Raw genomic sequence first — 25,921 nt, 5'->3', positions numbered from 1 at the left:
ATAATCTTCAATTACAGATGCTATTTTCAGACATTTACATGCAGATATTAGAACAAAATGAAAATGAGAAACAAAGAGCGAATGGAAATGCAGCTATTTATATGTATAAAAGGAAAACAACAGGTAAATTCTAGGCATTTAGATTGGATTTGGGGGTCCCTTTGGAAAATCTGAGAGTGGCTGTGTCCGCTCATGGGCGGCACCATGGAAATGTAAGACGTCGCGTGCTGTTTCCCACATGCAGATAATCTGAAGATCGGGTCAAAAACAGGTCAGTTATTCTGAAGTGTGAGGGTAAATGCGTTCATGGCAGGGTGCGCCGGATAATTCCTGCTGTCTTCACAGGAGCCTCTGGGGATGTGCACAAATCTAATTGGATTTGGGCTTAAAGAAAGCCCAGCTGTTAATTTTTTTAAAAACATATATGTTTTGTGAAAGGGGGATTCAGAAATACTCTGTTTAAACTGATGGAAAAGTATTGCACCTCTGAAATCAAACTTCTGTGCTCCGTGATATGGCAAAGAGCCCAATGTTGCTGAAAACAAAGACAAATTGGCTTTTGCTCTAGAGCAGGGTTGGTTTTGGTGGCCATGGTGGGAATGCGAGGGGTGGCGGTGGAGGCAAGGCTGTGATAGATATATTGGATAGATATGGGATGCCTTCCCCGTCCGGACCCAGGTGGGTCCACCCCTGGACCATCCCGTTGGGGTGGATTCTCCATTCCCATAAAATTTGAGGCAGAGCAGCACCGGAGCCCATGCAGCTGCACGGGGTGCTGGGTTCCTGAAAGCCTGGGGAGATTCATTAGCGCTGCTTTGGATTAAGCTCTCCCAACCATATCTAATGTTACAAATTTCTTCCCTTTGTCAGGCCGGGGTGGGGGTTTCCGTGGACAGCCTGCCTGGCGAGCACCACATCTGCCTTTATTTATTACTTTTGAAGTATTGCAATGCAATGACTTGGAGATATTGGGCATGGGGTTGGGTTTGTGGCTGCCCCGTGGGATGAGCAGGGGCTTTGGTGGTGGTTGTGGCCTGGGAGACAGCACTGTGCCTTTTGGAGACCTCAAATTAACACCTGGATGGCTTAAAAGAGGAGAAGCGTTGTTTTTGGTGGCTCTGTGCGCCGTGGCCGTTGTGCTGGCCGGGTGGCCTGGGCAGGGGGAGGTGGATGAGTCACAGGAGCACGGCCATGTCCTGGAGTCCCCAAGCTGGCACGTGGCTCTGAGGGTCCGAGCCCATCCTGCTGCCGCTGCATCCTGAGCATCCTGTGTGACGGGAGACGTCGCTTTGTGCCTGATGGATGTTTCGCGGGGGGATCTGGGAAAATAAGCAGATGCTCAGATGCAGGGCTGGAGCCCCTCTGCTGTGAGGACAGGCTGAGAGAGTTGGGGGGGTTCAGCCTGGAGAAGAGAAGGCTCCGGGGAGACCTTAGGGCCCCTTCCAGTCCCTCAAGGGGCTCCAGGAAAGCTGGGGAGGGACTCTGGATGAGGGAGGGGAGCCATAGGAGGAGGGGGAAGGGTTTGACACTGAAAGAGGGGAGATGGAGATGAGATGTGGGGAAGAAGTTCTTTGCTGTGAGGGTGGTGAGAGCCTGGCCCAGGTTGCCCCGAGAAGCTGTGGCTGCCCCATCCCTGGAGGGGTTCAAGGCCAGGTTGGAGGGGGCTTGGAGCAACGTGGTCTGGTGGGAGGTGTCCCTGCCCAGGGTAGGGGGTGGCACTGGATAGACTTTAGGGTCCCTTCCAACCCAAACTGTTCTATGATTCTATGCAAAAAGCCACGCATGCGAGTTCCAATGGGGACCATCTGGCTCCTTGCAATGGCCACTTACCTCGTACAGTGAACACCTCTTTTCTGTATTTGCTTGGAGCAGTCTCTGGAGAAGGGTGAAGGGTCTGCGCCCTTCAAAAGGGACGGGGCAGGAGGGGGATGCATTTGTCTGGCTCATCCCAACCCATGGGACCTCCCTGTGTTTCCCACACTGGCACCCCAGAACCAGGCTGTTTTAGGGAATGGTCTTGCTCCCCAAGAACAACTGTGTCCGTCTTTGTGCATCCATCTTTGCCAGCCACTTCAGGATAAAATTCCAGGTAAATCTCAGAGAGAAAACTGCTGTATGTGTAGGGGGAGGTTGACCTTTCAGTGAGTTACGGTCAGGCATCATCTGTAGGAAAAGTGCAGGGTGAAGGCAGTGGTGGGCAGTCTCTCCACGTCACTGTAGTGCCGCAGGAGACGGTGGAGTCCCTGGCACACTGTGTAAATGGTTTGAAAATGGTACCAAAATGCCCCTGCACCCTCCATCTGCCCATCACCTCCCCCGACCCAGGGAGGGGTCATATTTAGAATTAAAGCCTCTGCAGTAGAGGTGGATGTGAGGCTTCTCCCACCACAGAAACCTTCCCGTTTGTGCTTTGCAGGGAGGGCTGGCGGGGAAGGACCACGCAGACCCTGCTGCCCCTGCAAGGGGGTGATCTGCTGCCCATGGGCACCCGGAGACCACCCCTTTCCTCCCCACGGCGCCCAGGTCGCGTCTGCCTGAGCTGAGCAGGATGGGGCAGGGGGGGCACGTGAGACCCCATCCTGCCCCTCTGTTCGGTTTGTCCTTCTCGGGTCTCTCCTTTTATATTTTCCTCCTCTCATGTCTCTGTGTTTTCTCTCCTCCATGCTATGGCAGTGGTGCTCCATGCTGATGAGACAGTGCGTGGTACAACCGCAGGCGGTCATTTTTCAGGTAAATTCCAGGGTACTGAACGCCCGACTCTTGCTTTTTCACCTACCGGGCAGCAGGTCAGGCTTCCCGCTGTGCGGGGAGGGACCCCTGGCCATGCCTGGCCATCCCAGGCTGTGCCTAGCTGGCAGTGGTGCTGTCTTGCTGGCAGAGCAGCCACATCTGAGACCCTTCTCCTGTCCCCGAGCGGCTGGGGAGTGTCGGCAAGAGGGTCTTGATGGGGCTTCTAGGTGAAGGGCTGCTCCACAAGCACTACCTCCCCCTGGGGTTTCTTCTCCTCTCTGAACGGGGCATCTGGAAGGACAAGTCCTGCCTGGGGGGACCGGGAAGAGGGGACACTGTGGAGCCTCTCACCGGTGGCTCATCCCCCAGCGCTGCAAACCCCCATCGCCACCAAGGCTGCTGCTTCATCGGGGTCTGTCATCCCTTGGCCTTGCATGGGGGCCAGCGGGGCTGTGCTGGTGGTCTTGGGGCATGGAGGCTCTTCTGCTTCCCACCCCTGGCTCTCTGGGGGCCAGGAGGTCCCTTCTTCTGGCCCTTGCCTCCCTGCAGCATGTTGGCTGCCATGGGTGGTGGAGTTGCTCCCTCCTCATGGTGCTTGCGGCTGTGGTGCTGGCGCTTGGTGGTGGGAGCACATGTGACACAGGGGTCTCTCCTCCACCAGGACCCTGCAAGGAGACAGAGGGTCAGCAGCCTCTGGGGCTGCCCCCCAGCCCCGGGGCAGCAATGGGTGCCAGGAGCATCTATTGTGGTGTGTGGTTGGTGTGGCTGCTGGTGGCCGATCTAAGATCGGTCATCTAACATCGATCTCCATCTAAGATGGGAACAGGGAAGCGGCATGAAATTTCCTGAAAAACCCACTATTCTTACCCCTGGGAAAAGTTGCTGGGCCATCACAGAAGAGGTGCAGCTCCTGTCTGCAGTGAGCTACTGTGACCAATTTGGACCCCAAATCTTCATTTCCCTCCCATGGCTCCATCTCCTGGAGCCCAGAGTGGTGCTGCTCGGCTGTAGCTCTTCCTCTGCACCATGCTGGGCAGCTGGAATGCTCCCAGTCCCTCCAGTCCACTGGAGAGGTCCTGTGGTGGTGCTGCTGTCGGCAGGGATACTGTGCTGCCGTGCATCACTCCATCTCCCTGCGGTGACCACGGAGTTTGTGGGTGCCACCATCCCATCGCTGGCGGGGTGTGCTACACCCTGGTAACTGCTTGCTTCCGACACGGAAACTGGTTAACACCTCATGGCTTGAAGGTCCAAGCTTGCTGTTGGTGGACGTGGTGCTTCCAGATCATATGGTTCAGAGGTGAGACATGGTCCTGCTCCCCTCAGTCAGTTCCTTGGACCCCAGAAGGTCAGCAAGGTTCCCTGTTGCAGTATCTGTAGCCATCTCTGGACTCCTGTGTCTGGGGCTTGCAGGCAGGGCTCGGACTGGCCCCTGTTGGGTCTGTGCAAGGAGGGGCAGCCTGAGGAGCCACTTCTGCCTATGGGGTTTGGATGTGTCCTCCATGCCCAGCCCTGCCACTGGCCCAGCCTGTGGCACAGGTGGGTGTTGCCTCCCGAATGGCCAGTGGCTGGCTTACTTCAGGGGCTGGAAAGCCACATTCACATGTGGCTTGCTGTGGGAAGATACAGAGATGTTCTAGCCTGGGTACGGTATGGTTACAGCTTTCTTAGAGCAGCTGGGGTGAAATTCGGCGTCCTCACCCAGGGACTGGTGCATGCTTTTCTCCAGACATCAGAAATACCAAACAGCAGCACACAAGGACATATTTTTCCTCTGCTGTGTTGCGACCCCATCCTGCGCCACTCATGCATAATCAGCTGCCCGGGATGTCTCCTCAGGGCTCCATCCCTGCTGCTGTTCCTCCAGTGTCTTGTCAGTTCAGGGCTTTGGGGTGCAAAAATCCTGGCGGTGCCACCACACGTACCCAGCGCAGGGGGAAGGTGAGGTTGCAGTCCTGGGACGGTATGGAGCGGTGTGGGAAAGCTGGAAAATGCACCTCGGTAAGACATGGAATGAAGAGAAGGAGCTTTGGTTGCACTTGTAGGAAGGAGAAAGGCTGGGGCCATCTCTAGAGTCCTACACAGAAGAAGAATGCTCAGTGGATGTCCTCCCAAGATGCAGAAGTGGGGCTGACGCAGAGCTGTGGGTGTGCATGTCTTGGAGGCGGTGGTGGGGGAAGGGGGCTGGGAGTGTGAAGGCAAGTGAAACATGAGGGTGTCGTGGTTTTGGTTTAGTTGGTGGGTGGGTTTTTTTTTTTTTCTGTGGTTTTTTGTTGTTGTTGTTGTTTTTTTGTTTTGTTTGCTTGTTTGATTGTTTTTGTGTGTTGTGTTTTTTTGTTTGTTTGTTTGTTTGTTTTTTTAGTGTGGTTGGACTCGATAATCTCAAAGGTCCCTTCCAACCACTAAGATTCTGTGATTCTGTGATTCTGTAATTTAGCAAAACCAGACCAACAGATGGCCCTTCCCCCCCCTCTTCCCCCCCACAAAAGAGGAGAGAGGAGGAGAAAGAGATAAGGAGATTCAGAAGTTTAGAATGAACTAAATTACTTTAATGAAGAATTAATATTAAAATAAAAATAAAGAAGAAAATAATGAAATAGATACAATATATACAGAACTGTATCAAGCTCCCAGGATGACAGTCACGTCACCGGCAGGCACTGGGGAAGTCCCAGACTGGACTCAGCGATGGATGGGAACTGGATTCCAGCTCTGGAGTCAGGAACACACGGATCGGGATCAAAGGCAGACGAACAGACAGAGTCCTCTTTGGACATCGGCCATTGAAGGAAGAGCTGACCCTTTGATCCCTCAGCCTTTATACTGAGCATGGGGCAGATGGGATGGAATACCCCAGTTGGTCAGGTTTGGGTCACCTCTCCTGTCCACTCCTCCCCACCGATGTGACCCCTCACGTTTTTTCCGTTTCCGACCCTGTAAGGGGCAAATAACGAAATTAGCTGACCTTGGTTGTTATAGCAGTAAGTATAAGCAAGGGCCTCCCTGCACACCATTCCTTGGCATGGAGCACAAACATTGGGCTTATCATTCTGAGAATGAGCAGTTTTCTCCACAATATGCCGTTAATTTCAGAGAGTTAGAGGAGGCCTAGCTAGGATGTAAAGTTACAGAACAGAAAATTGGTTCGGTTTTACTTCAAACCGGGACAGAGGGCACAGAGGGTGTCAGAGGAGGAATAAGTGGAAAGGGCTGAGGAATAGGACGAGTCTAAGGCACAGGTTAGTGAGGAATGTCCTTGCTGAGAATCCTTCAGTCCAGAGGACCCTGTAGTGCTAATCCATGGGCCAGGTGAAGGGACAAAGGTGGCCAGCAGCTGGCCACTGGCAAAAAGTCTATGGCATGCTCATCTGCAGGAGGTTTGTGTGTGGGATACTCCAAGGTGAGGAGGTGTCCTCCTGCTTCACGCAGATGGCATCCTCAGAAGAAACCTGTGTATGAACACAGACCTGCTAATGGGGGGTTATCCATGTGAATTAACTTCTGTTTGAGTGAGAACTGAGCAACAGAGACACAATCAGATCTATCTGACCCGAAGTGCTGAGCTCATGACAAATACTAGATCATGTGCTGGGTTCTTGAACGCTTCCAAGAAACCTGCAGGAGGGAGAAAGACATGTTCATTCAGATCAACTTTTGTTGTTTCCTTAAAAAAAAAAAAAAAATTAACTTTTTCATTTGGTCCCTCAAAAAAATCATGGGTTCCTGGGTTCCCCTGCATTGCTTCAGCTCTGCATTGACTGAGTCTGTGGAAATACAGCCAGAATCAACCCTGGGGTGGTTGTTCTTCAGTTTGTCTGTTTCTATTGGTGTTCCACACTTGAAGCCATCATCCTCCAGTTGTGATAGGGGTGATTACAATCTCACAAATACGGGATTAAAACTTAAAGTGCAAATAGCAGCAGGGAAGGGGGAGCTTTGAAAGGAAACTTCACAGTTTTGTGTGAATGATCCTGTCAATCAGAAATCACAGAAAAAGGCAAATGAAGATAAGCTTTCTGCTATGTACATGAAAGTCCTTCTGGATGTATGGATTGGCCTCACCTGCTGTAGATTGCCATCGCTATATGGACTTTTATAGGGCTATAGGACAGAATAAATCTGACTTCTGAGGACCTGTGCTCATTTACTGCAGCTTTGACTAATGATGCTTAAAAATTCCTGTGAGATGAGGGAGCATCCTTACACCAGAGAGGTGATCTGTTTTAGAATAATTTGGATTTAGAAACAGTTGGCTACAAATCCATCCATGAAGCAAACGCTTTTACTTACGTGCACTTTATTTGTTGTGAGATGATGATTCAATGCATCATTCCTCAGAAAAGGGGGGAAATGGGACACCCAGTTCCCACCTGCTCATTAGTGCGTGTTTCTTCAAGTGCCACCACTGGAATAAGGAGAGTTGGGGTTAACTGGCACAAAGACTTTTCTCTAACAAGCAAGTAACTTGCACTCAGCAGTTACAGCCCTCAGTTACTCTGCAAAATTTCGTTTTTAAGGAAAGCCTTGTTACATATTGATGAGTTTGGTTTTGGTTTTATAAAGCAAGCCCATTTTGATGTTCTCCAAGAACATCGGTGGTGAGCACAGACCCACTTACTGAGCATTTTGAGTGCTTAACAGCCCCGTGTAAATGGGTATTGCCCTCAAAACTGGCTGAACAAAGGATTTTTGAGTTCTATATTGCATCTACTTTTTGTCATACAGGCAAAAGCTCTTGAGCAGTAAATTTATTACTGCTAAAATGCCCATTGTTTCTTTTCCCAGGCAACTGAGTACTCAGCCATGGCATCATTAGCTGGTGGATTAGACGACATGAAGGCCAACATAACCAGCCCTAGTTCTGCAGATCTGGGAGCGAGCGTTCCTGGGCCTCAGTCGTACCCTATCGTCACAGGTAAGACGTTTCCCAGTGCCGACCAGCGATGTGAAGCGTGTGTGTGTTTGTGTGTGTGTGCACACCACAGGGTGATGCCCCTTATGGAGGAGTTGGGTCAGATGTGGAGTCGTTTGCTCAGAAAGTCTCTTTTTTAGTGTGATTTCGTATTGGCTCTGTCGAAAACCGGGTGCATGGCTTGGATATGTCAGTGGTGTTCGCTTGGAGCCGACAGGTGAAGCATCCGTCCCTCTGGTCCAGGAGGGGACGTGGGCCTCCACCCCAGACCCGCGTCCTGCATACCAACACGCAAACGAAAAGCAGAATGCTTGCCTCTGCTTTTGGACCTTTTCACTTGTTTTTCATAAAGGTGCCTGGCATGTTTGGCTGGATGGGGTTTTTATGACAGTTCAAATTAGACTGAATTTTCGATGTTTTTGATTCCTATGAATGCACGTGTTTTATACCATTTGTGGAACTGCAATTGTGCACTGGGGCTGAGCATTTAAATGAAAAACCAAGGTTGGTTTTTTTTCAAGGAATGCAGCATCATCTGCATTTGTTCAGCGGGAGTAGTGTGAGAGCTAAGGAACAGCTAGAATTTGGTAAATGCTTTGGGCACATAGTGATTTGGGACTGACCCCACCACTTGGAAGGAAGTTGTTGCCCAAATGGTAAAGAAAATGATGAAATTGTGTCCCAAAGTAATTGTGGGAATCCGAAAAAAAGGATTTTAAATTTTAAGGCCCTATGTTTCCTGTGTGTGTTACTTCTGTCCTTGTGTCTAACCTGTGCAGATTTCATCATTGAATTTTCTCTGTCTTGCCCAAGATTGGATTTACTTGTTTATTTTGTTGCTAAAGGGGAAGGTGATACTGTTTTTACTGTAGAATTATTGTATCTTGAAAGTGCTACAATCTCATCTAGCAGGAGAGCAGTTTGGAAAATCAATGTTGTTACAAAATTGTTTTGACCCACTGTGGCATCAGTCTTTGGCTACTATTGCCAAAAATTTAGGAATATTCAAAAGAAATTAGAGAGTTACATGAACTGTAAGGAAATCCATGTTTACCTTGAAGTGGAAAAGGAGAGACTTCTTGAAGTAAGTGTCTGGTACCAGGTGGGTGGTTTGAGCGGTAGATTCATAGGGAAGAAAGGTGTCTATGGTTGGATGGGTGGACAGAAGGAGGGACTTCTGGACATGTATGCCTTATAGAAGCAGAGAATGATAGAATTGACAAGGTTGGAAGGGACCTTTCAGATCATCGAGTCCAACCATCAACCCAACACTGACAAACCCACCACTGACCCATGTCCCTCAGCACCACGTCTGCCTGGCTTTTAAATACCTCCAGGGGTGGTGACTCCACCACTGCCCTGGGCAGTCTCTTCCCAGGCTTGAGAACCCTTTCCCTGAAGAAATTGTTCCCAATCTCCATCCTAAACCTCCCCTGTTGCAACTTGAGGCCATTTCCCCTTGTCCCATCTTCTGTTCCTTGGGAGAAGAGACCGACCCCCCCTGGCTACACCCTCCTTTCAGGGAGTTGCAGAGAGCGAGAAGGTCTCCCCTCAGCCTCCTTTTCTCCAGGCTGAACACCCCCAGCTCCCTCAGCTGCTCCTCTCAAGACCTGTGCTCCAGACCCCTCACCAGCTCAATTGCCTTTCTCTGGACACGCTCCAGCCCCTCAATGTCCCTCCTGTCGTGAGGGGCCCAAAACTGGACCCAGCCCTTGAGGTGGAGGAGATAGAGCATAGGTATAGATATGTTTATAAAATCATAGAATCATAGAATAGAAGGAATCTAAAAGGAATTTTAAAGAAGGAACATGAACCATTATGTTTTGGGGTCACAAACCACACATACAGCCCATTAAATTTAAAAAGAAATGACTCCTAAGGCAAATTGTTTTGTAATTGTTTGGTGCAGAGCTCCTTGCATTGTTCTTTGAAGCCTGAAGCACTGCTCATTGCAAAAGACCCAGGCTGCCTTGGCACATCACAGGTGTCCTCTTGCTCTTTGTTCATCTTCGGGGTGTTTACTCATCTGACAGGCTGCCCCAATGACAAGCCCGGTGCCCTCTTGGAGGTGCTTGTGCTCTGCTGATGGGTGGGAGCACCTCGGGTGCTGTGGGCATCACTACCTGAGGCTCTCCCACCCAGAATCATCAGCAGCTGACAGCATGGGATGGGAACTGATGGAAGCCATGTCTTGAGCTGCTTTATCAAGGAGTGAACGTCAGGAAGGCAAGACAACAGAGAAGCTGAGTGCTTGCTGTCTCCTGTCTTCTTCTAAAGATCAGCCAATCCAGATCTGCACTGGGTCAGAATTGGGGTCAGGCCAAAGCTGTTGTTTGATTTGACACATAAGGACAGGCTGAGAGAGTTGGCGGGGTTCAGCCTGGAGAAGAGAAGGCTCCGGGGGGACCTTAGGGCTTGGACTAGCAAGGACTCTTACTCTACCAATTCATTTCAGAGAAGTGATAGACACCTAGAAATTATGGAAACACCTGAGAGGGGCCTGGTAGGAAATGGGGCCCACACTCACAAAAAGATGTTGAAACCATTAGATCGTCTGAAGTGCATCTATACCAATGCATGCAGTATGAACAACAAACAAGGGGAGCTTGAAGCCATGATGCACCAGGAAAACTATGACATAGTGGCTATCACAGAAATGTGGTGGGATGCCTCACATGACTGGAGTGCCACAATCGAAGGCTACAAGCTCTTCAGGAGGGATAGACAGGAAAGGAGAGGTGGCGGAGTGGCTGTGTATGTTAGTGAATGCTATGAGAGCTCAGAAATTAAGTATAGTGATAACAGGGTCGAGAGTGTTTGGATTAGGATAAGGGCAAATAAAGGTGATATTGCTGTGGGAGTCTGCTATAGACCTCCCAACCAAAGCAGTGAGGTGGATGAAGCCTTCTATAAGCAACTGGGAGAAATATCTCAGTCATTTACCACTGTTCTTGTGGGGGACTTTAACCTCCCTGATATCTGCTGGGAATACAACATGGCAGACAGGGAACAATCCAGGAGGTTCCTGGAATGTGTGGAGGATAACTTCCTCATGCAGCTGGTAAGTGAGCCGACCAGGGAAAGTGCCCTCCTAGACCTGCTCCTTGTGAACAGGGAAGAACTTGTGGGGGAAGTAAAGGTTGGAGGCTGTCTAGGGCACAGTGATCATGAGATGATTGAGTTCTCTATCCTTGGAGAAACAAGGAGAAGGGTTACCAAAACTGCCACCTTAGACTTCCAGAGGGCAAACTTTGACCTGTTCAGAAGACTCCTAGACAAAATCCCTCGGGAGGATGCCCTTAAGGATACGGGAGTCCAGGAAGGATGGACGTACTTCAAGAAAGAAGTCTTAAAAGCACAGGATCAGGCTGTCCCCGTGTGCCCAAAAACAAGTAGGCGGGGTAGAAGGCCAGCCTGGCTGAATAGGGATCTCTTGCTGGATGTCAAAAACAAAAGGAGAGTCTACAACCTTTGGAAGAGGGGGCAGGCCTCTCACGAAAACTATAAAGAGGTAGTGAAGCTATGCAGGGAGAAAATTAGGAGAGCCAAAGCGCAGCTAGAGCTCAACCTAGCTACAGCTGTTAAGGATAATAAAAAATGTTTCTATAAATTCATTAACAACAAAAGGAGGATTAGGGAAAATCTCCCTCCTTTATTGGATGCAGAGGGAAACATAGTCACCAAGGACGAGGAAAAGGCTGAGGTGCTCAACGCCTACTTTGCGTCAGTCTTTAGCAATGGAACTAGCTGTTCCCTGGACACCCAGCCTCATGAGCTAGGAGACAGGGAGGGGAAGCAGAACGAGGGCATCACAATTAAAGAGGAAGAGATCAGTGACCTGCTACACCGTTTGGATGCACACAAGTCTATGGGACCGGATGGGTTACACCCAAGAGTGCTGAAAGAGTTGGCAGACGTGCTCGCCAAACCGCTTTCCATCATTTACAGGAAGTCATGGCTAACTGGGGAGGTCCCAATGGACTGGAGGGTGGCAAATGTAACACCCATCTACAAGAAAGGCAAAAAGGAGGATCCAGGAAACTATAGACCTGTCAGTCTAACCTCGATACCAGGGAAGGTCATGGAGCAGGTCATCTTGAGTGCCATCAAAACCCACATAATGGGCAACCAGGGGATCAGGCCTAGTCAGCATGGGTTTAGACGAACCTGATCTCCTTCTATGACAAAATAACCAGATTATTGGACGAGGGAAAGGCTGTTGATATTGTATACCTGGACTTTAGAAAAGCATTCGATACTGTCCCCCATACAATTCTTGTGGAAAAACTGGCTTCACACGGCCTGGATGAGCATACGATCCGCTGGGTCAAGCAATGGCTGACTGGAAGGTCCCAAAGAGTGGTGCTCAATGGATTTAAATCCAGCTGGCGGCCGGTCACGAGTGGTGTGCCTCAGGGCTCAGTGTTAGGACCATTTCTGTTTAATGTCTTTATTCACGATCTTGACAAGGACATAGGGTGTATCATCAGCAAGTTCGCAGATGACACCAAGCTAAGCAGGAGTGTCGATTCCCAGGAGGATAGGGAAGCTCTACGGAGAGACCTAGATAGATTGGAGCATTGGGCCAAAATCAATGGCATGAGTTTCAACAAGGGCAAGTGCCAGGTTCTGCACTTGGGCCACAACAACCCCAAGCAGCGCTACAGGCTTGGGGAAGTGTGGCTGGAAAGCTGCCTGGAAGAAAGAGACCTGGGGGTTCTAATTGACAAGCGGCTGAACATGAGCCGGCAGTGTGCCCAGGTGGCCAAGAAAGCCAACGGCATCCTGGCTTGTATTAGAAATAGCGTGACCAGCAGAAGTAGGGAGGTGATTGTGCCCCTGTACTCAGCACTGGTGAGGCCACACCTGGAGTATTGTGTCCAGTTTTGGGCACCTCAATACAAGAGAGATGTCGAGGTGCTGGAGCGAGTGCAGAGGAGGGCAATGAAGCTGGTGAAGGGCCTGGAAAACAAATCCTATGAAGAGCGGTTGAAGGAGCTGGGACTGTTTAGTATGAGGAAGGGGAGGCTGAGGGGAGACCTCATCACTCTCTACAACTACTTGAAAGGACACTGTAGAGAGGTTGGTGCTGGTCTCTTTGCACGGGTAATTAATGACAGAATGAGAGGGAATGGCTTCAAGCTCCAACAGGGTAGGTTTAGACTGAACATTAGGAAAGAATTTTTCACAGAAAGAGTGGTCGGGCATTGGAATAGGCTGCCCAGGGAGGTGGTTGAGTCACCATCCCTGGATGTATTTAAGAGACGTTTAGATGTGGTGTTGGGGGATATGATATAGGAGAGAACTTTGTAGAGTAGGGTAGATGGTTGGACTTGATGATCCCAAGGGTCGTTTCCAACCTGGATGATTCTATGATTCTATGATTCTTCCAGTCCCTGAAGGGGCTCCAGGAAAGCTGGGGAGGGACTCTTGATGAGGGAGGGGAGCCATAGGAGGAGGGGGAAGGGTTTGACACTGAAAGAGGGGAGATGGAGATGAGATCTGGGGGAGAACTTCTTTGCTGTGAGGGTGGTGAGAGCCTGGCCCAGGTTGCCCCGAGAAGCTGTGGCTGCCCCATCCCTGGAGGGGTTCAAGGCCAGGTTGGAGGGGGCTTGGAGCAACGTGGTCTGGTGGGAGGTGTCCCTGCCCAGGGCAGGGGGTGGCACTGGGGGGGCTTTAAGGTCCCTTCCAACCCAAACCATTCTATGATTCTGTGGTTCAGCAGCACTTGTTCTTTTACGCTGGTTTAAGCACTTCTTGTGCTTCTTGGGTTACTCCTTCTGTAGAGTGTGGTGGGCTATCATGTTTGTTAGAGCAAAACTGGCTGCAGATGTGATGCTGCAGAGCTTGCTACAGATTTCGTGTGGGTTCTCCCTGTGACATTACGTACACTTGAACAAAAGTTCCAAATATTAAATTTACTAGTTCTCATCAAAAACGCGGAGCAGACTTTATGACTATCAAGCCTAGAAAAAACCTGCCATCGGTCTTAAATGTGGCAGGGTGTGAGGTATAACAGAACACGTTTTACAAGGCAGTAGGTATTTATATCTTTAATTTGATATTGCTGTAGAGTTTTCTAACACCTGCATTCATAAAACTGAGATTTATACAAGCATATCAAAACCTTTTTAAAACCCATGCCTTTTGATGTATTTTTGGAGAGGACTGTCTGACTGCTATCCTCCTTTTTCCCTTCCTAACACCCATAGCAATCGTTTACTGCTGCTCATGCTCTGGGAGTGCCCAGAAGCCCCCAGTGTAATCTGAGTCCTATTGTTGGGGACATACCATATGCCTGAGCCGTGCTTTCTGCCCGAGGCTTTCCTTTGGAACTGACGGGACGTGCAGACTGTCTGGGGCAGCAGGATTTAAGCAGAAGCCATATTTTGTAATGTGTAAGATATCTAAGTTATGGTGCAGTTGGTGATGCATTTCTTGCCACAGTTCTGGACAGACTTCTCCATTTTCTCCCAAGAAGTAACTCACTTTTTCAGTCACACCTCTTTTCCCACCCATTTCCTTGGTGGGACAAGGGATTTGGAAAAGGAGATGTATGTAGTCATCCTTTTTCACTTAGTAAGCAAAAGCTGCATATTGCTATGGGCCTTTCATCTGTAGTAGATATCACTGAAAATTACAAGGAACTGGGCAACAGAGCGGTGCCTGTGAGTACGAGGTCCAACGGATGTTTCCCAGCACATCACGTACTCTGCCTTCTGGGAATGTTTTTGTTGTCTGTGGTCTGACCGAAGCTATGGTGAAATTCAGTGTTTCATTGTTCCTAGGCTGGGGCCGGGGTGGGTGGTTGGGTTTAGGTGGCAGATAAGGCAGGGAACACCCAGAAGAAGGTTAGGTTTGTGTCAACCCCGCTTTGGTGGTCAGGAACTGACTCATGAGAGAAGTCCTGCCAGAGCCAGGACCTGGACCTCAGCCCCTTGTGTGACAGGCAAGAGCCCAAGACTTGCAGATCCGTGGTGGCATGTCTCCTGTGAACTGCTCCTTGTTGGAGAGGGAATGGCCAACTTGAACTCCAGTCTTTTCTTGAGATTCAGAAAGTTTAATTTCTTCACCCCTTTTTTGTATGTTTCCACTCTTCCTGGTTCTAGGCAGGCCCTCTTGTGATGTGCCCAAGCAGGAGACTGAAAGCCTCGGGGGACAATGTGTTTCGGTCATGCTACCTAGTGTGTTTTCGGCTGTAAAAGTGAGGGGTGGCTGTATAAAGCTCCACAGAATGTCCAAAGTCTGTGTCTGGTGGTGCTAATGGCTTGAGAGGTTGAACTCATGTCTCAGCTGACAATCTAGGTTATAAACACTTTGGAACAGCTTCACTGTCATGAGACCAAGAGCTGCTTGAAACACTGGCACGTGAGTTGTAGCATCCAGTGGAACCTGTTGGTGGGAAATGTTGTCTGTATCAGGAACTCTTCTGGTGCATGTGAAGAAGAGCTGTGAATGTGTGATTGCATGAAGCTTCAACAGAGAAAGGGTTTATTGGTGAGAGCAGGGCTGAAAAGACGCATTTCTGGGGGTAAGGAAATTGAAATACAACATACAGGGGTTTGAGCTAAGAACACTAATGTCCTTCTGATAGCTGGTGTCTGCCGTTCGAGCTTAATCCATTTTTATGGAAAAGTCTGGAGACATTTTCATAAGAGAAAGTCTGGAGACTTTCTGGGCTGCCATTTTTGAAGAGACCTAAGTCTAGTTCATTTTGTCAGTCTTAAGTCTGTAAGACAGATCGTGAAAGCACTTAGTGCAAATAAAGCTGAGAACAGAGGTCCTAAGTGAATTATGATCACAGTCTTTCATTGTTTGTGTTGCTGGGATGTGGTGTGGGCAGCAAAGCAGTGTTGAGGGTGGAAAAGCAAAAGATCCTCTGTGATCTGTTGGTAGAAAATGCAAGATTTCTATTTCCTAGCAAGCTGGTAGATCAAAACATTTGGGATACTTTCTGAAGATGGGAGGATTGCTTAAACATTGGCATTCGTGCCAGCACTTGCTGCTAGATTATGTGTAAGGAAAAATTTAGCGATGGTTCTCAGCACCGCTTCATCTGCCAACTCCGTTGTGTTATGGACCACCAGCCAAACCTCTGATTAGAGAACCGCTCGATTTATCTCCATCGTTTCTATGCCACATTAAATATTAAGTTTTTAAAAAAACCACCACCCTTCCCTTAGTGCTTGCTGCCACGGTCCATAACTGCTCTCCCCATTTACAAGCCAATGACATGTGCCCAGCTCATTACTGCTGTTGTCAGCAGTTTCCAAGCAGCCGGTGATTGTTACTAATTACCTGCAGATGCATTTTCCCTGCTCCAGCTTGCTGATTCCAGTGCGGTGGGTATCGCTGTAAGAGGACAGAGTCGTGCTAAGCTGAAACCTCAGCGTGTCTCTGCAGATGGATGGAAACACCAGCAGCGCTGGGATGCAGGGTTAGGTCACATTAGCAGAGCCTGGAGTGACCATCAGCCTCACCTGAGTGAGAGGACCCCCTTCCACTGCAGTGGGGTCTGATGTGAACTCCATGTCATGCTGTTGAACGAAGGAGTGCAGAACAAAACATTGGCAGTGGACTTTGGTTTTGTTCTGGCAGATGTTGGAGTCAGGGAGCCTGGTCTCAGAATCATAGAATCATAGAATTGTAGAATCGCTATGGTTGGAAGGGACCTTTCAGATCATCGAGTCCAACCATCAATCCAGCACTGACAAACCCACCACTGACCCATGTCCCTCAGCACCACGTCTGCCCAGCTTTTAAGTCCCTCCAGGGGTGGTGACTCCACCACTGCCCTGGGCAGCCTCTTCCCAGGCTTCACAACCCTTTCAGGGAAGACATTTTTCCCAATATCCATCTTAAACTTCCCCTGGTGCAACTTGAGGCTGTTTCCTCTTGCCCCATTGCCTGTTCCTTGGGAGAAGAGACTGACCCCCCCATCTACACCCTCCTTTCAGGGAGTTGTAGAGAGCGAGAAGGTCTCCCCTGAGTCTTCTCCCATGCTGGGACATCTCCATCTCCCTTTGCTCGCCTGCTTTTCCTGGTCACAGCCAGGGCTGTCTTGGATGCATTGACTTCCATCCTGATGAATGTGTCCTGAAGCTGTATGGATGTGACTGCAGGATGTTTCACAGCTTACACACCCGTGCAGGGACAGAAGAGACTCTGCCATGTATGGACAGGAGATTCCTGATCCTCCACACCCAGCCTTGTAACCACACCACGGAATGAGCGTCTCTTTATGTGCTCCTTCATGGAGTCAGCCTTGGAGACCACAGTCCTGTAGACCCAAATGTGCTGGCTTTCCTGCATGTTTTGTGTGCATATCAGAGAGGTGAGAAGAAGCAGAACAAAACCAGGAGCACAGTCTGTTCATCGTCTGGAGGGTTGGGGAAGGAGAGACATTCTCAGTGGCAGTCAGGATGTCTGCTCTGGCTTGCATTGGTGGACTTGGCCACCAGACATGACTGATCCCAGACTTCAGGCTGAACTGAAGGTGGAGCAAGTGGGGTTGATGGATCTGGCTGAACAGACTCCTCCACTCCTGGGAAGACCAGCAACACCTTAGATGAAGTGTATGATGCCAGGTAGTTATTTCTTCATAGGTGGCACTTCTCTGTGGCTAATGCAGGTAACAGGGATATGCTTAACCTTCCATATTCCTGCATATTTTGTCAAATTTTTTGTAGTTAGGAAATGAAAGCACTAAAATGGGATAAATACATGTCAAAAGACAAGCCTTTCCTTGCTGCTGTTCTGCTGTAATGTACCATCCTCAGCTGGCCTCTCTCAGCATGTTTGTCCTTAGGAGTGCTCAGTCCACAGGAGAAGTCTGTTGCCTGATGCTTCATCCCACTTTGTTCATCCCATCATGCCATGACTGCAGTTTATGAGCCACCATTTTGCTGTGTTTTGTTGAACAGAAGATATTGTTGGTCACTTCTGAAGCCAGGCATGAGACGGTGTCAAGGTCATCCCCAAGCAGTTCAGTGTCTGCAGCTGGTGTGGATTCTGATGCCTTCAACAGCAAGGAGGAAAAGAGCCGCTCCTCTAGAATCCCAGGGTGATCTCTTGCCAGGATTAAACACTGGTCGTATTTGGCTCAATGCAATCTGAACAAACTTCTTGGTCTTTAATAAGAAAACAAGTGGCATGTAGGATGCAGATCACCTCCAGAAGAATGGCAACAGATCCTTCTAAAGCTATGGATGGAGGATTCATCTGAACAACCCAAGATGCCAGCTGTTGCTTGGGGTAGTCTGGAGATGCCTTCCCCTCTCCACAGACTAGAGTTTAGGCATTCAGTTAGGACTAGAGATCTTGCAACACACTTGGTTGTGATACTCCTGATCAAAGGGTGCTCTGAGCTTCAGTCTCCAGCTGACTTCTGACTGGGAAGGGTCGAACACTTTTTGAGCTGATGCTGAGGAGGGCTCACGTGCAAGTGACAGGACCAGCAGATGCAGACCACATCGAATTAAGTTCTGACCATCTCCAAGGCAAACTGCTTTAGGTGACCCTGCTCTGAGCAAGAGCTGGACTAGATGGACTCCAGAGCTGCTTTCTCACCTCAGCTACTCGGTGTTTCCGTGGTAGGCGCAGTGCTTCCATGTTGCTGGGTAGGAGTCTTTGTGTCTCTGGAAGGATTGTGCCCAGTTCATGGAGGATGAAGGTACCACTGGTACCTTCTGAGGGTCTGCCTGTTTTGGGATGTGCTGGAAAGTGGGGTAGGTGGGGGCAGAAGCTTTCTCATCTATTTATTTTGCTCTGTCTGTACATACGTTTAAAGGAACATTCTTTAAATACAACAGAACGTGGAAGAAAAAGACGGATGTTTTGCTTTCCCTTGTTTGTTTTGTGCGGTTCTGTTTTTTTTTCCCTTTTCCTTTTTTGTTTTTTGATCCTTCCTCATCTCTGGCTCTCAGCCCATTCAGCAAAGATATGAGCCCTCAAAAGGTTACCCTGGGATTCTTAACCTGACCTAAGCTCTCCAATGAACGCTGTGAGGGCTGCGGGCCTCTGGAGAAGAGGGGACATAGGGGCTGTCTAAATAGCTTGGAATCTGGCCTATTTCTTTTTATGGCTTTGGGAATGAGGTATCTTAGGGGTACACCAGAGAAATCAAGAGTCAATGTGGATAGGCAAGATGGGAAACAGTCATGGGCTGAAGCCTTTGGTGAAAGTCCAGGTGGACCCCGAAGGAAATATTGTCTTCTTCACCATGTCTTGGCTGGACTCTGAGTGCTCGTCCCACATCAGAACTGAGTCACTGCCTCTTTCCAGGGTTTCCTTCTCTTTGCTATTGCCAAGCTGAAGGCAGAAGTTTAACTGATAAACGGCGCTCTTCCTTCTTCAACACTGGTGTGCTCTCTGGGACCAGTTATTTGATATGCCCTTTATGACCCATTTTTGATGATGATCTGTGACAACTAAGTGCTAATTGTGTCAAATGAAAACAATAAAGTGAAACTTAGAAGCAGAAAGAAAGCTCCAAATACATGCCTTTGAGGAGTACATAGTGAAATAGGATTTTTCACTCTTGCTTGCACACCTGATGTTCACAGGGAAGACAACTCTTATTCTAGAGATGCAAAAATGTGGTACAGGGTCAATATTTCATTAACGTAAAGTGTGAAAGTCCCTTTATTAATGCTGGGAAATACATTGTGAAATCTCCTGGTGGTGATTCCTGGGCGGGAAAGAGAATATTTATTTTAATTTGTATATTGCTGTAGAAGAAAAAAAAAATTCAACCCAATCCCCTTGTATGTAGTTGATCCTGCAATTGTAGTTTGTTTATTGTTGTGAATTTAGATCTAACCCTGGTCTTGCTGACTGCAATGGTAGAGCCTGGTTTCATTAGGAAACGCCTTAAATGAATTTGCTATTTTGCAGTGGAACCCTTTTCACTATTTTCTCACCATTTAGGAGGTCAGTGGCTGGTCGTGCCTATAGCAAGATCTCCAGGTGGAAAGGAGAAAGTACGGGCAGAAGGTGACCTATCACAGAATCACAGAATTGTAGAGGGTGGCAGGGACCTTTGGAAATCATCCAGTCCTACCCCCTGCCAGAACAGGGTCACCCAGAGCAGGTTGCACAGGAATGCGTCCAGGTAGGTTTGAATATCTCCAGAGAAGAAATCCCATTATCTCATGAATTTTTGGATGTAAAGTTAGGGTTCCTCATCAGAGGGTGCCTGTTTCTTTCACATGACCATGGAGGGAACGAGGAGTACTTAGCTTGGGTGGGATGGACCTGCCCTGCAGAGGGGAAGGAGGGTCACATGAATGTCCTGGAGGGAATTGTTATCCAGCTGAAATATATATTGCTGAAATATATATAGATAACAATATATATATTGGTAAGTGATAGTTTTACAGCTGTTTTTGGTACCTAAATGAAAGGCTTTCAATTGTTTTGATTTCAAATTAAAAAAATATTTGCAGAATTTTAATGAAAAGTAATTTGAAGGAGAACAATTTCTATATCCCCTTCCAACACTCTAAAATAAAGAGTAATTAAATATTTTCACAATTCCTTCTTCCCTATTTTTTCCCTTCCCCCATGCCTTTTCTTTTTCCCCTAAAATCAACACAGCTTTGAAGAAAGTAAAGAAAAGGTTTAGTTTTGTTGAAATTACATTTTCTTCTGAAAAAATGTTTTGAATTTTTGTGCTGGCCAATTGTAATAGCAATAATGAAAAGTCTTCTTCTGAGGCCATTTTGTTTTGGTCATATAATCTGTCTCTATGTGGAAATGTTGATCAGTGTTCAAACATTATCACCAAATTATACTTTAATTTCTGTGGGACTGTTTTGAAGTGCAAATCGGTGTTGGTGGATGGTTTCTAGTGCAGCATAATGCTAGATTTACAGCTTAGTCTGTACGTTCAATAGATAAAAGTGCAGATGCATTTTCCAATAATCTATTCGTCACTCCCAATAGGGCCTGTCATGTTAAAGACTTGAAAAAAGGCCACATAAACTCCTGTGGAAAGGCAGCCAATCTGAAAAACAAAAGTGTCATTTTTAATGACAGGACAGAGTCTAACTGAAACACTGTTGAATTTTTTCCATTTTTATGAATTCTTATCTTGCCATTAAAAGAGAACAAGCGCATTTGAGAAAGCAAACGAGGCCACTTGTACCCCACTAAGACCCAGGCTATTAACTGCCTCTTTTGATGATGTACAGCCTGACTCTGCTGGGAGTTTGGCTGTGGATTTAAATGTTGAATTTAACTATGGTAAACATGTTTTGGTGCAAAGCATGTATAATAACAATTTGCATTTACATAGCATCTTTTACTTAAGGATTTTGCAATCTCTAATTAATTAAATCTGTTTCCCCCTGCCCCCGATACCGCTGTGGTATGGATAATAAATACAATTTTAAATGGAACAGCCACGGTAGGAGGATTAAGACAAGAGGGTTATGGTGCGCCTGCGCTGGTCTTGATTGTGGTGGGGCTGGGGCTTGTTCTGCAGACACCCTGAGCAGCCTCCTCCATGCCCACCCTAAGCCAAAACCCCCTGACAAAGGACTGGGCATCCAACGACTCCACATGAACATGTGGAAAATGCCCGGCCGATTCAGCAGTGATGACTCCCCGCAGTGTCCAGGTCCTGGGGACGCTGGCCCATGCCATTCCACTGCTGCAGGGCTGGCTTCAGGGCATCAACAGATGATTTGGTCCACAGACGGTGTTTATCGCTGCCAGAGAAATGCTGTAAATCTGTCGTAGATCTCCAAATTGGAAATAAAAAAGAAAAAAAATAGAAAGGAAAACACTCCAGTTAGCATAAATGCTTCCTAAATTGCTTTTTTTGGCCTGCAACACTAGCAAAACATCTGAGAGTGTCTGTGCAAGCCTCCAAAATGTTATTTCCAGGTGGGTAGGGGGACAAATTGGCATCTGTGTGTATACACGGCACAAAAATAGTGTATTGGCTGTCCAAGTCAGGCTACAGATGTCGTTTCTAGGGCAAGGTAATTGATTTGGTGACTGTGGTTGAAGGCATCTCCAAGCTCCCTACACGGCTGATGATAGGTGGCCTTAGTTGACCAAATATGAGTTAATTCTCACCTGATACTTCACCATTTGGGAGATTCTGTGTATTTACAGAGGGGACAATGAGTTGTCAGACCGGCAGTTTGGGAAATGAGTAGAAGGAATGGTCAAACAGAGACAATTCGAGGGCTGTGTGCTCCACTGGGCAGTGGGCAGCGTGCCACGGGGATGTCTGCCATCATCTTGCGCCGTCATACCAGCACCTAGAAATGGGAATGTGCCTTTTTTTAACAAAAAACGTGGGAGGACTCGCGAAAGAAAAACTGCGGTGTGAAGTGTGCCACGCTGGATGGGCACAAAGGCTGGTGGGCTTGGAGGGGATGGGCTCCTCGGCTTCATGCCATGGTCTCCAGGAGGCCAGCAGAGACGGCATGGGGGTAGAGCGGGGACCATGGAGAGCTGGTGCTGGTGGAGCTCCAACAACTGCATGCCACCAACAGCTCCTTGCTGTTCCCAGCTGGGATCTGGCAGAAGTGCTGAGCCAGGGGAGAGAAAGCGAAAGGATCCAGGTGTTTTAATGGTGTTGCAGCACCTTTTGGGAGAAGGGCAACATCTTCTGTCGCAGAATAGGAAGGAAAGCTCTTGCTTATTTTCCCCACTATCTTCTTCGAGAGAACTTCTCCTGCAGTTCTGGCCCTGGAAAATGCTGTGTTATCTATGCATAGAGATTTTACAAACCCATTTGGGGCTTTTTTTTTTTTTTTTGTAATGGACCATTGTTTCTTTTTGACATTGTATTCCATCAGGCCCCAAATGTGTGAATTTCAGGTTTTGATGTCATTTCTCATGAGCTGTAAATGAAAAAAGAAAAAAAAATGAAAATGCGAAAAGCAAAATGCAGTAGAAAAAAAAGAAAATGTCAATGGCATTTCTTCAAAATATGAGTTGCCTGGTTTTGAGCTGCTTGATGAAACTGGCAGATCCACCATCAGTGAGGAATATCGCTTGTGGAAATCCCGTGAGAATCCGCAGGGACAGGGACTGCCTGCGCTGCCATGGACTTGACACCTGGCTTGGGATTTTCACACAGACGTTGCTGAAAAGTGAATTCAGTGAGGACATGAAAGGAGTATTGGGGTCCCACTGGAGTTTTCCTTCTTTTCATCGTACATTCTTTGCAACAATCTAAATTCCTTCAGCTCAGCCCTGTGATGACACTGTACCTTTTTTGAGTGTTAACTCCTAAAAAAGGCTTGTGCAGCAGCAATACCCCTGTAAAGAGGGGACATGTGTGGGTTATCCCCTCCCCAGCAGGTTTCATTTCTGGCAATTGTGGGTCCAGACCTGGTGGTCTCCCCAGATGGGAGCATCCTCTGTGGGAAGGCTGGTCCTGGACCTTTCGGGCTTGTGGAGCTGCAGGAGGGCAGCGGGTTTGGAAGAGCATGGTGGGAAGCCAGACGATGCTGCAATAATTGCAAAGTCCGTAAGAGGCGTGGGATATTGGGAGATGTGGATGAGACTCCCTTTGCCAGCAAATCTGTGTTTTGTTGCTAAACAGAGGGCTTGATTTTGCTCCTTTTGTCCTTGCTAATATGATAATCAAGGTGGAATATGGACACAAACTGTTCCCAGGTGCTGATGTAGCCTTGAACAGGTCTGGAAGCTGTTCCCACAGTCCTGAGCTGCCTTCACCAGACAGTACAGGCAGACTCAAATGTCTCCAAGTCTGGCTTGGTCCCATGCTGGCGCAGGGACAGCCAGGCTGGCAGTTTAGGTGCTGGATTCCGACAAAACGTGACCTGATCTTACCAAGCCAGGGCTTCCCCCAGCCCACAGGAGAATTTCAGTGTAAAAATTTTTCCTGATATCCATCCTAAACCTCCCCTGGCGCAACTTGAGGCTGTTTCCTCTTGTCCCATCGCCTGTTCCTTGGGAGAAGAGACCGACTCCCCCTGGCTACACCCTCCCTTCAGGGAGTTGTAGAGAGCGAGAAGGTCTCCCCTCAGCCTCCTTTTCTCCAGGCTGAACACCCCCAGCTCCCTCAGCCACTCCTCTCAAGACTTGTGCTCCAGACCCCTCACCAGCTCCATTGCCCTTCTCTGGACACGCTCCAGCACCTTGGTGTCTGTCTTGTGGTGAGGTGCCCATAACTGGACCCAGCCCTCGAGGTGAGGCCTCCCCAGTGCCCAGTACAGAGGGATGGTCACTGCCTCAATCCTGCTGGCCACACTGTTCCTGACACAGGCCAGGATGCTGTTGGCCTCCTTGGCCACCTGGGCACGCTGCTAGCTCATCTTCAGCCGCTGTTGACCAACACCCCCAGGTCCTTTTCCAACGGGCAGCTCTGTGTGCAGATGGACTCCAGAAGGATGGACTCCCTCTGGATGGACAATGGACTCTGCAGTCAAATGCTTGCACAGTGACCTCAACGTGGCCAAGCGCGGTGCCTGCCCCGGTCCATGGGAGGTGCAGGGCTCTGTGGTGGCCTCTGGCTGCAGGGATGCATGGGACCACGGGAGGTGCATCAGGTCCTGGGGAGGTGTGAAGAGGTGGGATCACCACCTCATGGCTCATCTCACCCTTGTCCAGTGTAGAAGGGTTCATTGCTGCTTAACAGGCTCAGGGATGCCGCAGGCTGCGTTGGGCGGCTCGTTGCTCAGCAGACAAATTTTGCCCATACTCTGTCCATTCCCCACCTGCAGGTCTCATCAGCCCAGGTTTTAATGGGAGAAGCTCTTAAGTTCTTAATACATGAGTGGGATATTGGTGGGGCCTTCTGTGACGTGGATAAAGTAGCTCAGTGACTCTCCATGGGGGTGTTACAAATGTTGGATGGCTTTGGTACTGCAGCAGTGGTGAAGTGGACTCGTCAGTGCCTTTGAGCATGGTGTGGACTCAATAACACCTCAGCTGCTTGAGGTGATGGTGGCTGAGGAGCAGGGGGTGGCCCTGACAGGGACCCCTGCACTGTGGCCTCTCCTACCCTTCATCCCTGATCCACCACCTGCACTGGGCTCATCCCCTGAGTCCCATCTCCCTTCATCTGCAGCTCCTGGAAATGGACCCATCAGCTGTCCCAGCCTCCCCAGCAGCTCAGCTTCCCACCATGGCCGGCCTGTGGAGGGCAGTGATGCCTGTCCCCAGGCTTGCCCCTTGCACCCGGCACCTCGGCAGCACCAGGGCAGTGGGGACCTGGTGGGATGTATAGGGGTGGGGAGGCAACCTGGCATTCGGTTCCCCCCCCAGGACACAGTTCTGGTCTCTCCTTCCCCCGTGGACCCCTCAGGCTGGTAGGGATGCCTCCAGCTTTGCTCAGCATCAACCCCCCTGCAGAGGGCGGCTCGGCTCCTGTCATCAAAAGCACTGTCCTGAAGGGACTCCTTTCTCTGACCTTTGTAATTATTCCTGTCCAATCTTTCTTCATGTTTTCTTTTAATTATTTTTCCCTTTCTTCTCTCCCTATCTTTTTTCCCCCCCTAAAACTCCACCACTCCTCTCCAGTGTATTAAGGATGTGAATGAAATTGATGGCTGGAATGTCTCAAGTCTTTATGATGATGAATGACTTTCACTGCCAAAGCTTTTATTGTCTGTGATTTGGGAAGAAGGGGAGCTGATTTATCGTGGCTGACTGTCATGCCATTTAATACAGTTATAAATCCTGACGCCATGACGGGCACCGTGGGCTAGGGACCTCCTCTGGCCACTCTCCCCCTTTTTTCCTCCCTACTTATTGTCCTCAGCTGTGGTCCTTGGAGGGGAATGGGCAGGGGGAGGTTTGCACCAGAAGGTCCCAGGCTGAAGGTGACAGCCGAGGGCTGGGCAAGCCCTGAGCATCTCACCGGGGGCTCTTGGGGCTAGTGGAGATGCCCCACAGCCCAGCCCAGGCACCACCACAGCATCCCATGGTGCTGGTGCCGCGCTGGTGGGGATGCTCTGGTCCTGCTTGCAGGCAGTGGAAGGGAAATCTTCCACTGTGGCTTGGGAGCAAAATCCCATCATCTGCTTTTTGCGTGCAGGAGCCCTCACAAAGACGTGTTGGTTAATGTCTAGATGTTCTAATTGCTTTTTTTGCTGAGTTTTAGTGATCCCACTGTAACGAGATGGGGCACCTACAGTTTTTGCAGGCAGGAGTAGTGTGGTGCTGCCTCCTACGGCTGATGCTGCTGTCATTTGGCAAAACTTTTCTGTCCCTGGGTGTCAGGGAGGGACCACCAGCCGGTGCCAGGGTCCAGCCAGAGCTGGCTCATTGCCTCCATGGCTACTTGGC

The 25,921-nt window shown here is 49.0% G+C and overlaps 1 protein-coding gene across 7 annotated transcripts in view; it reads left to right on the top strand.

Annotated features, from left to right (window-relative positions):
• The window catches only part of PAX5 (paired box 5), a 135,546-nt gene that overhangs the window by 63,682 nt on the left and 45,943 nt on the right, over window positions 1–25,921 (top strand). For 6 of the 7 annotated variants that reach the window (XM_074165795.1, XM_074165794.1, XM_074165792.1 and 3 more), the window contains one exon: window positions 7,516–7,645. In XM_074165795.1, the coding sequence (XP_074021896.1) occupies window positions 7,516–7,645 (130 nt within the window). Of the gene's footprint in view, window positions 1–2,673; window positions 2,731–7,515; window positions 7,646–25,921 lie in introns of all 7 variants that reach the window. The other variant, XM_074165788.1, reaches the window with a different exon arrangement.

This window comes from Numenius arquata, chromosome Z (assembly GCF_964106895.1).
Source record: "Numenius arquata chromosome Z, bNumArq3.hap1.1, whole genome shotgun sequence".
Lineage (NCBI taxonomy): Eukaryota > Metazoa > Chordata > Aves > Charadriiformes > Scolopacidae > Numenius > Numenius arquata.
This window is presented reverse-complemented; position numbering and strand designations above follow the sequence as displayed.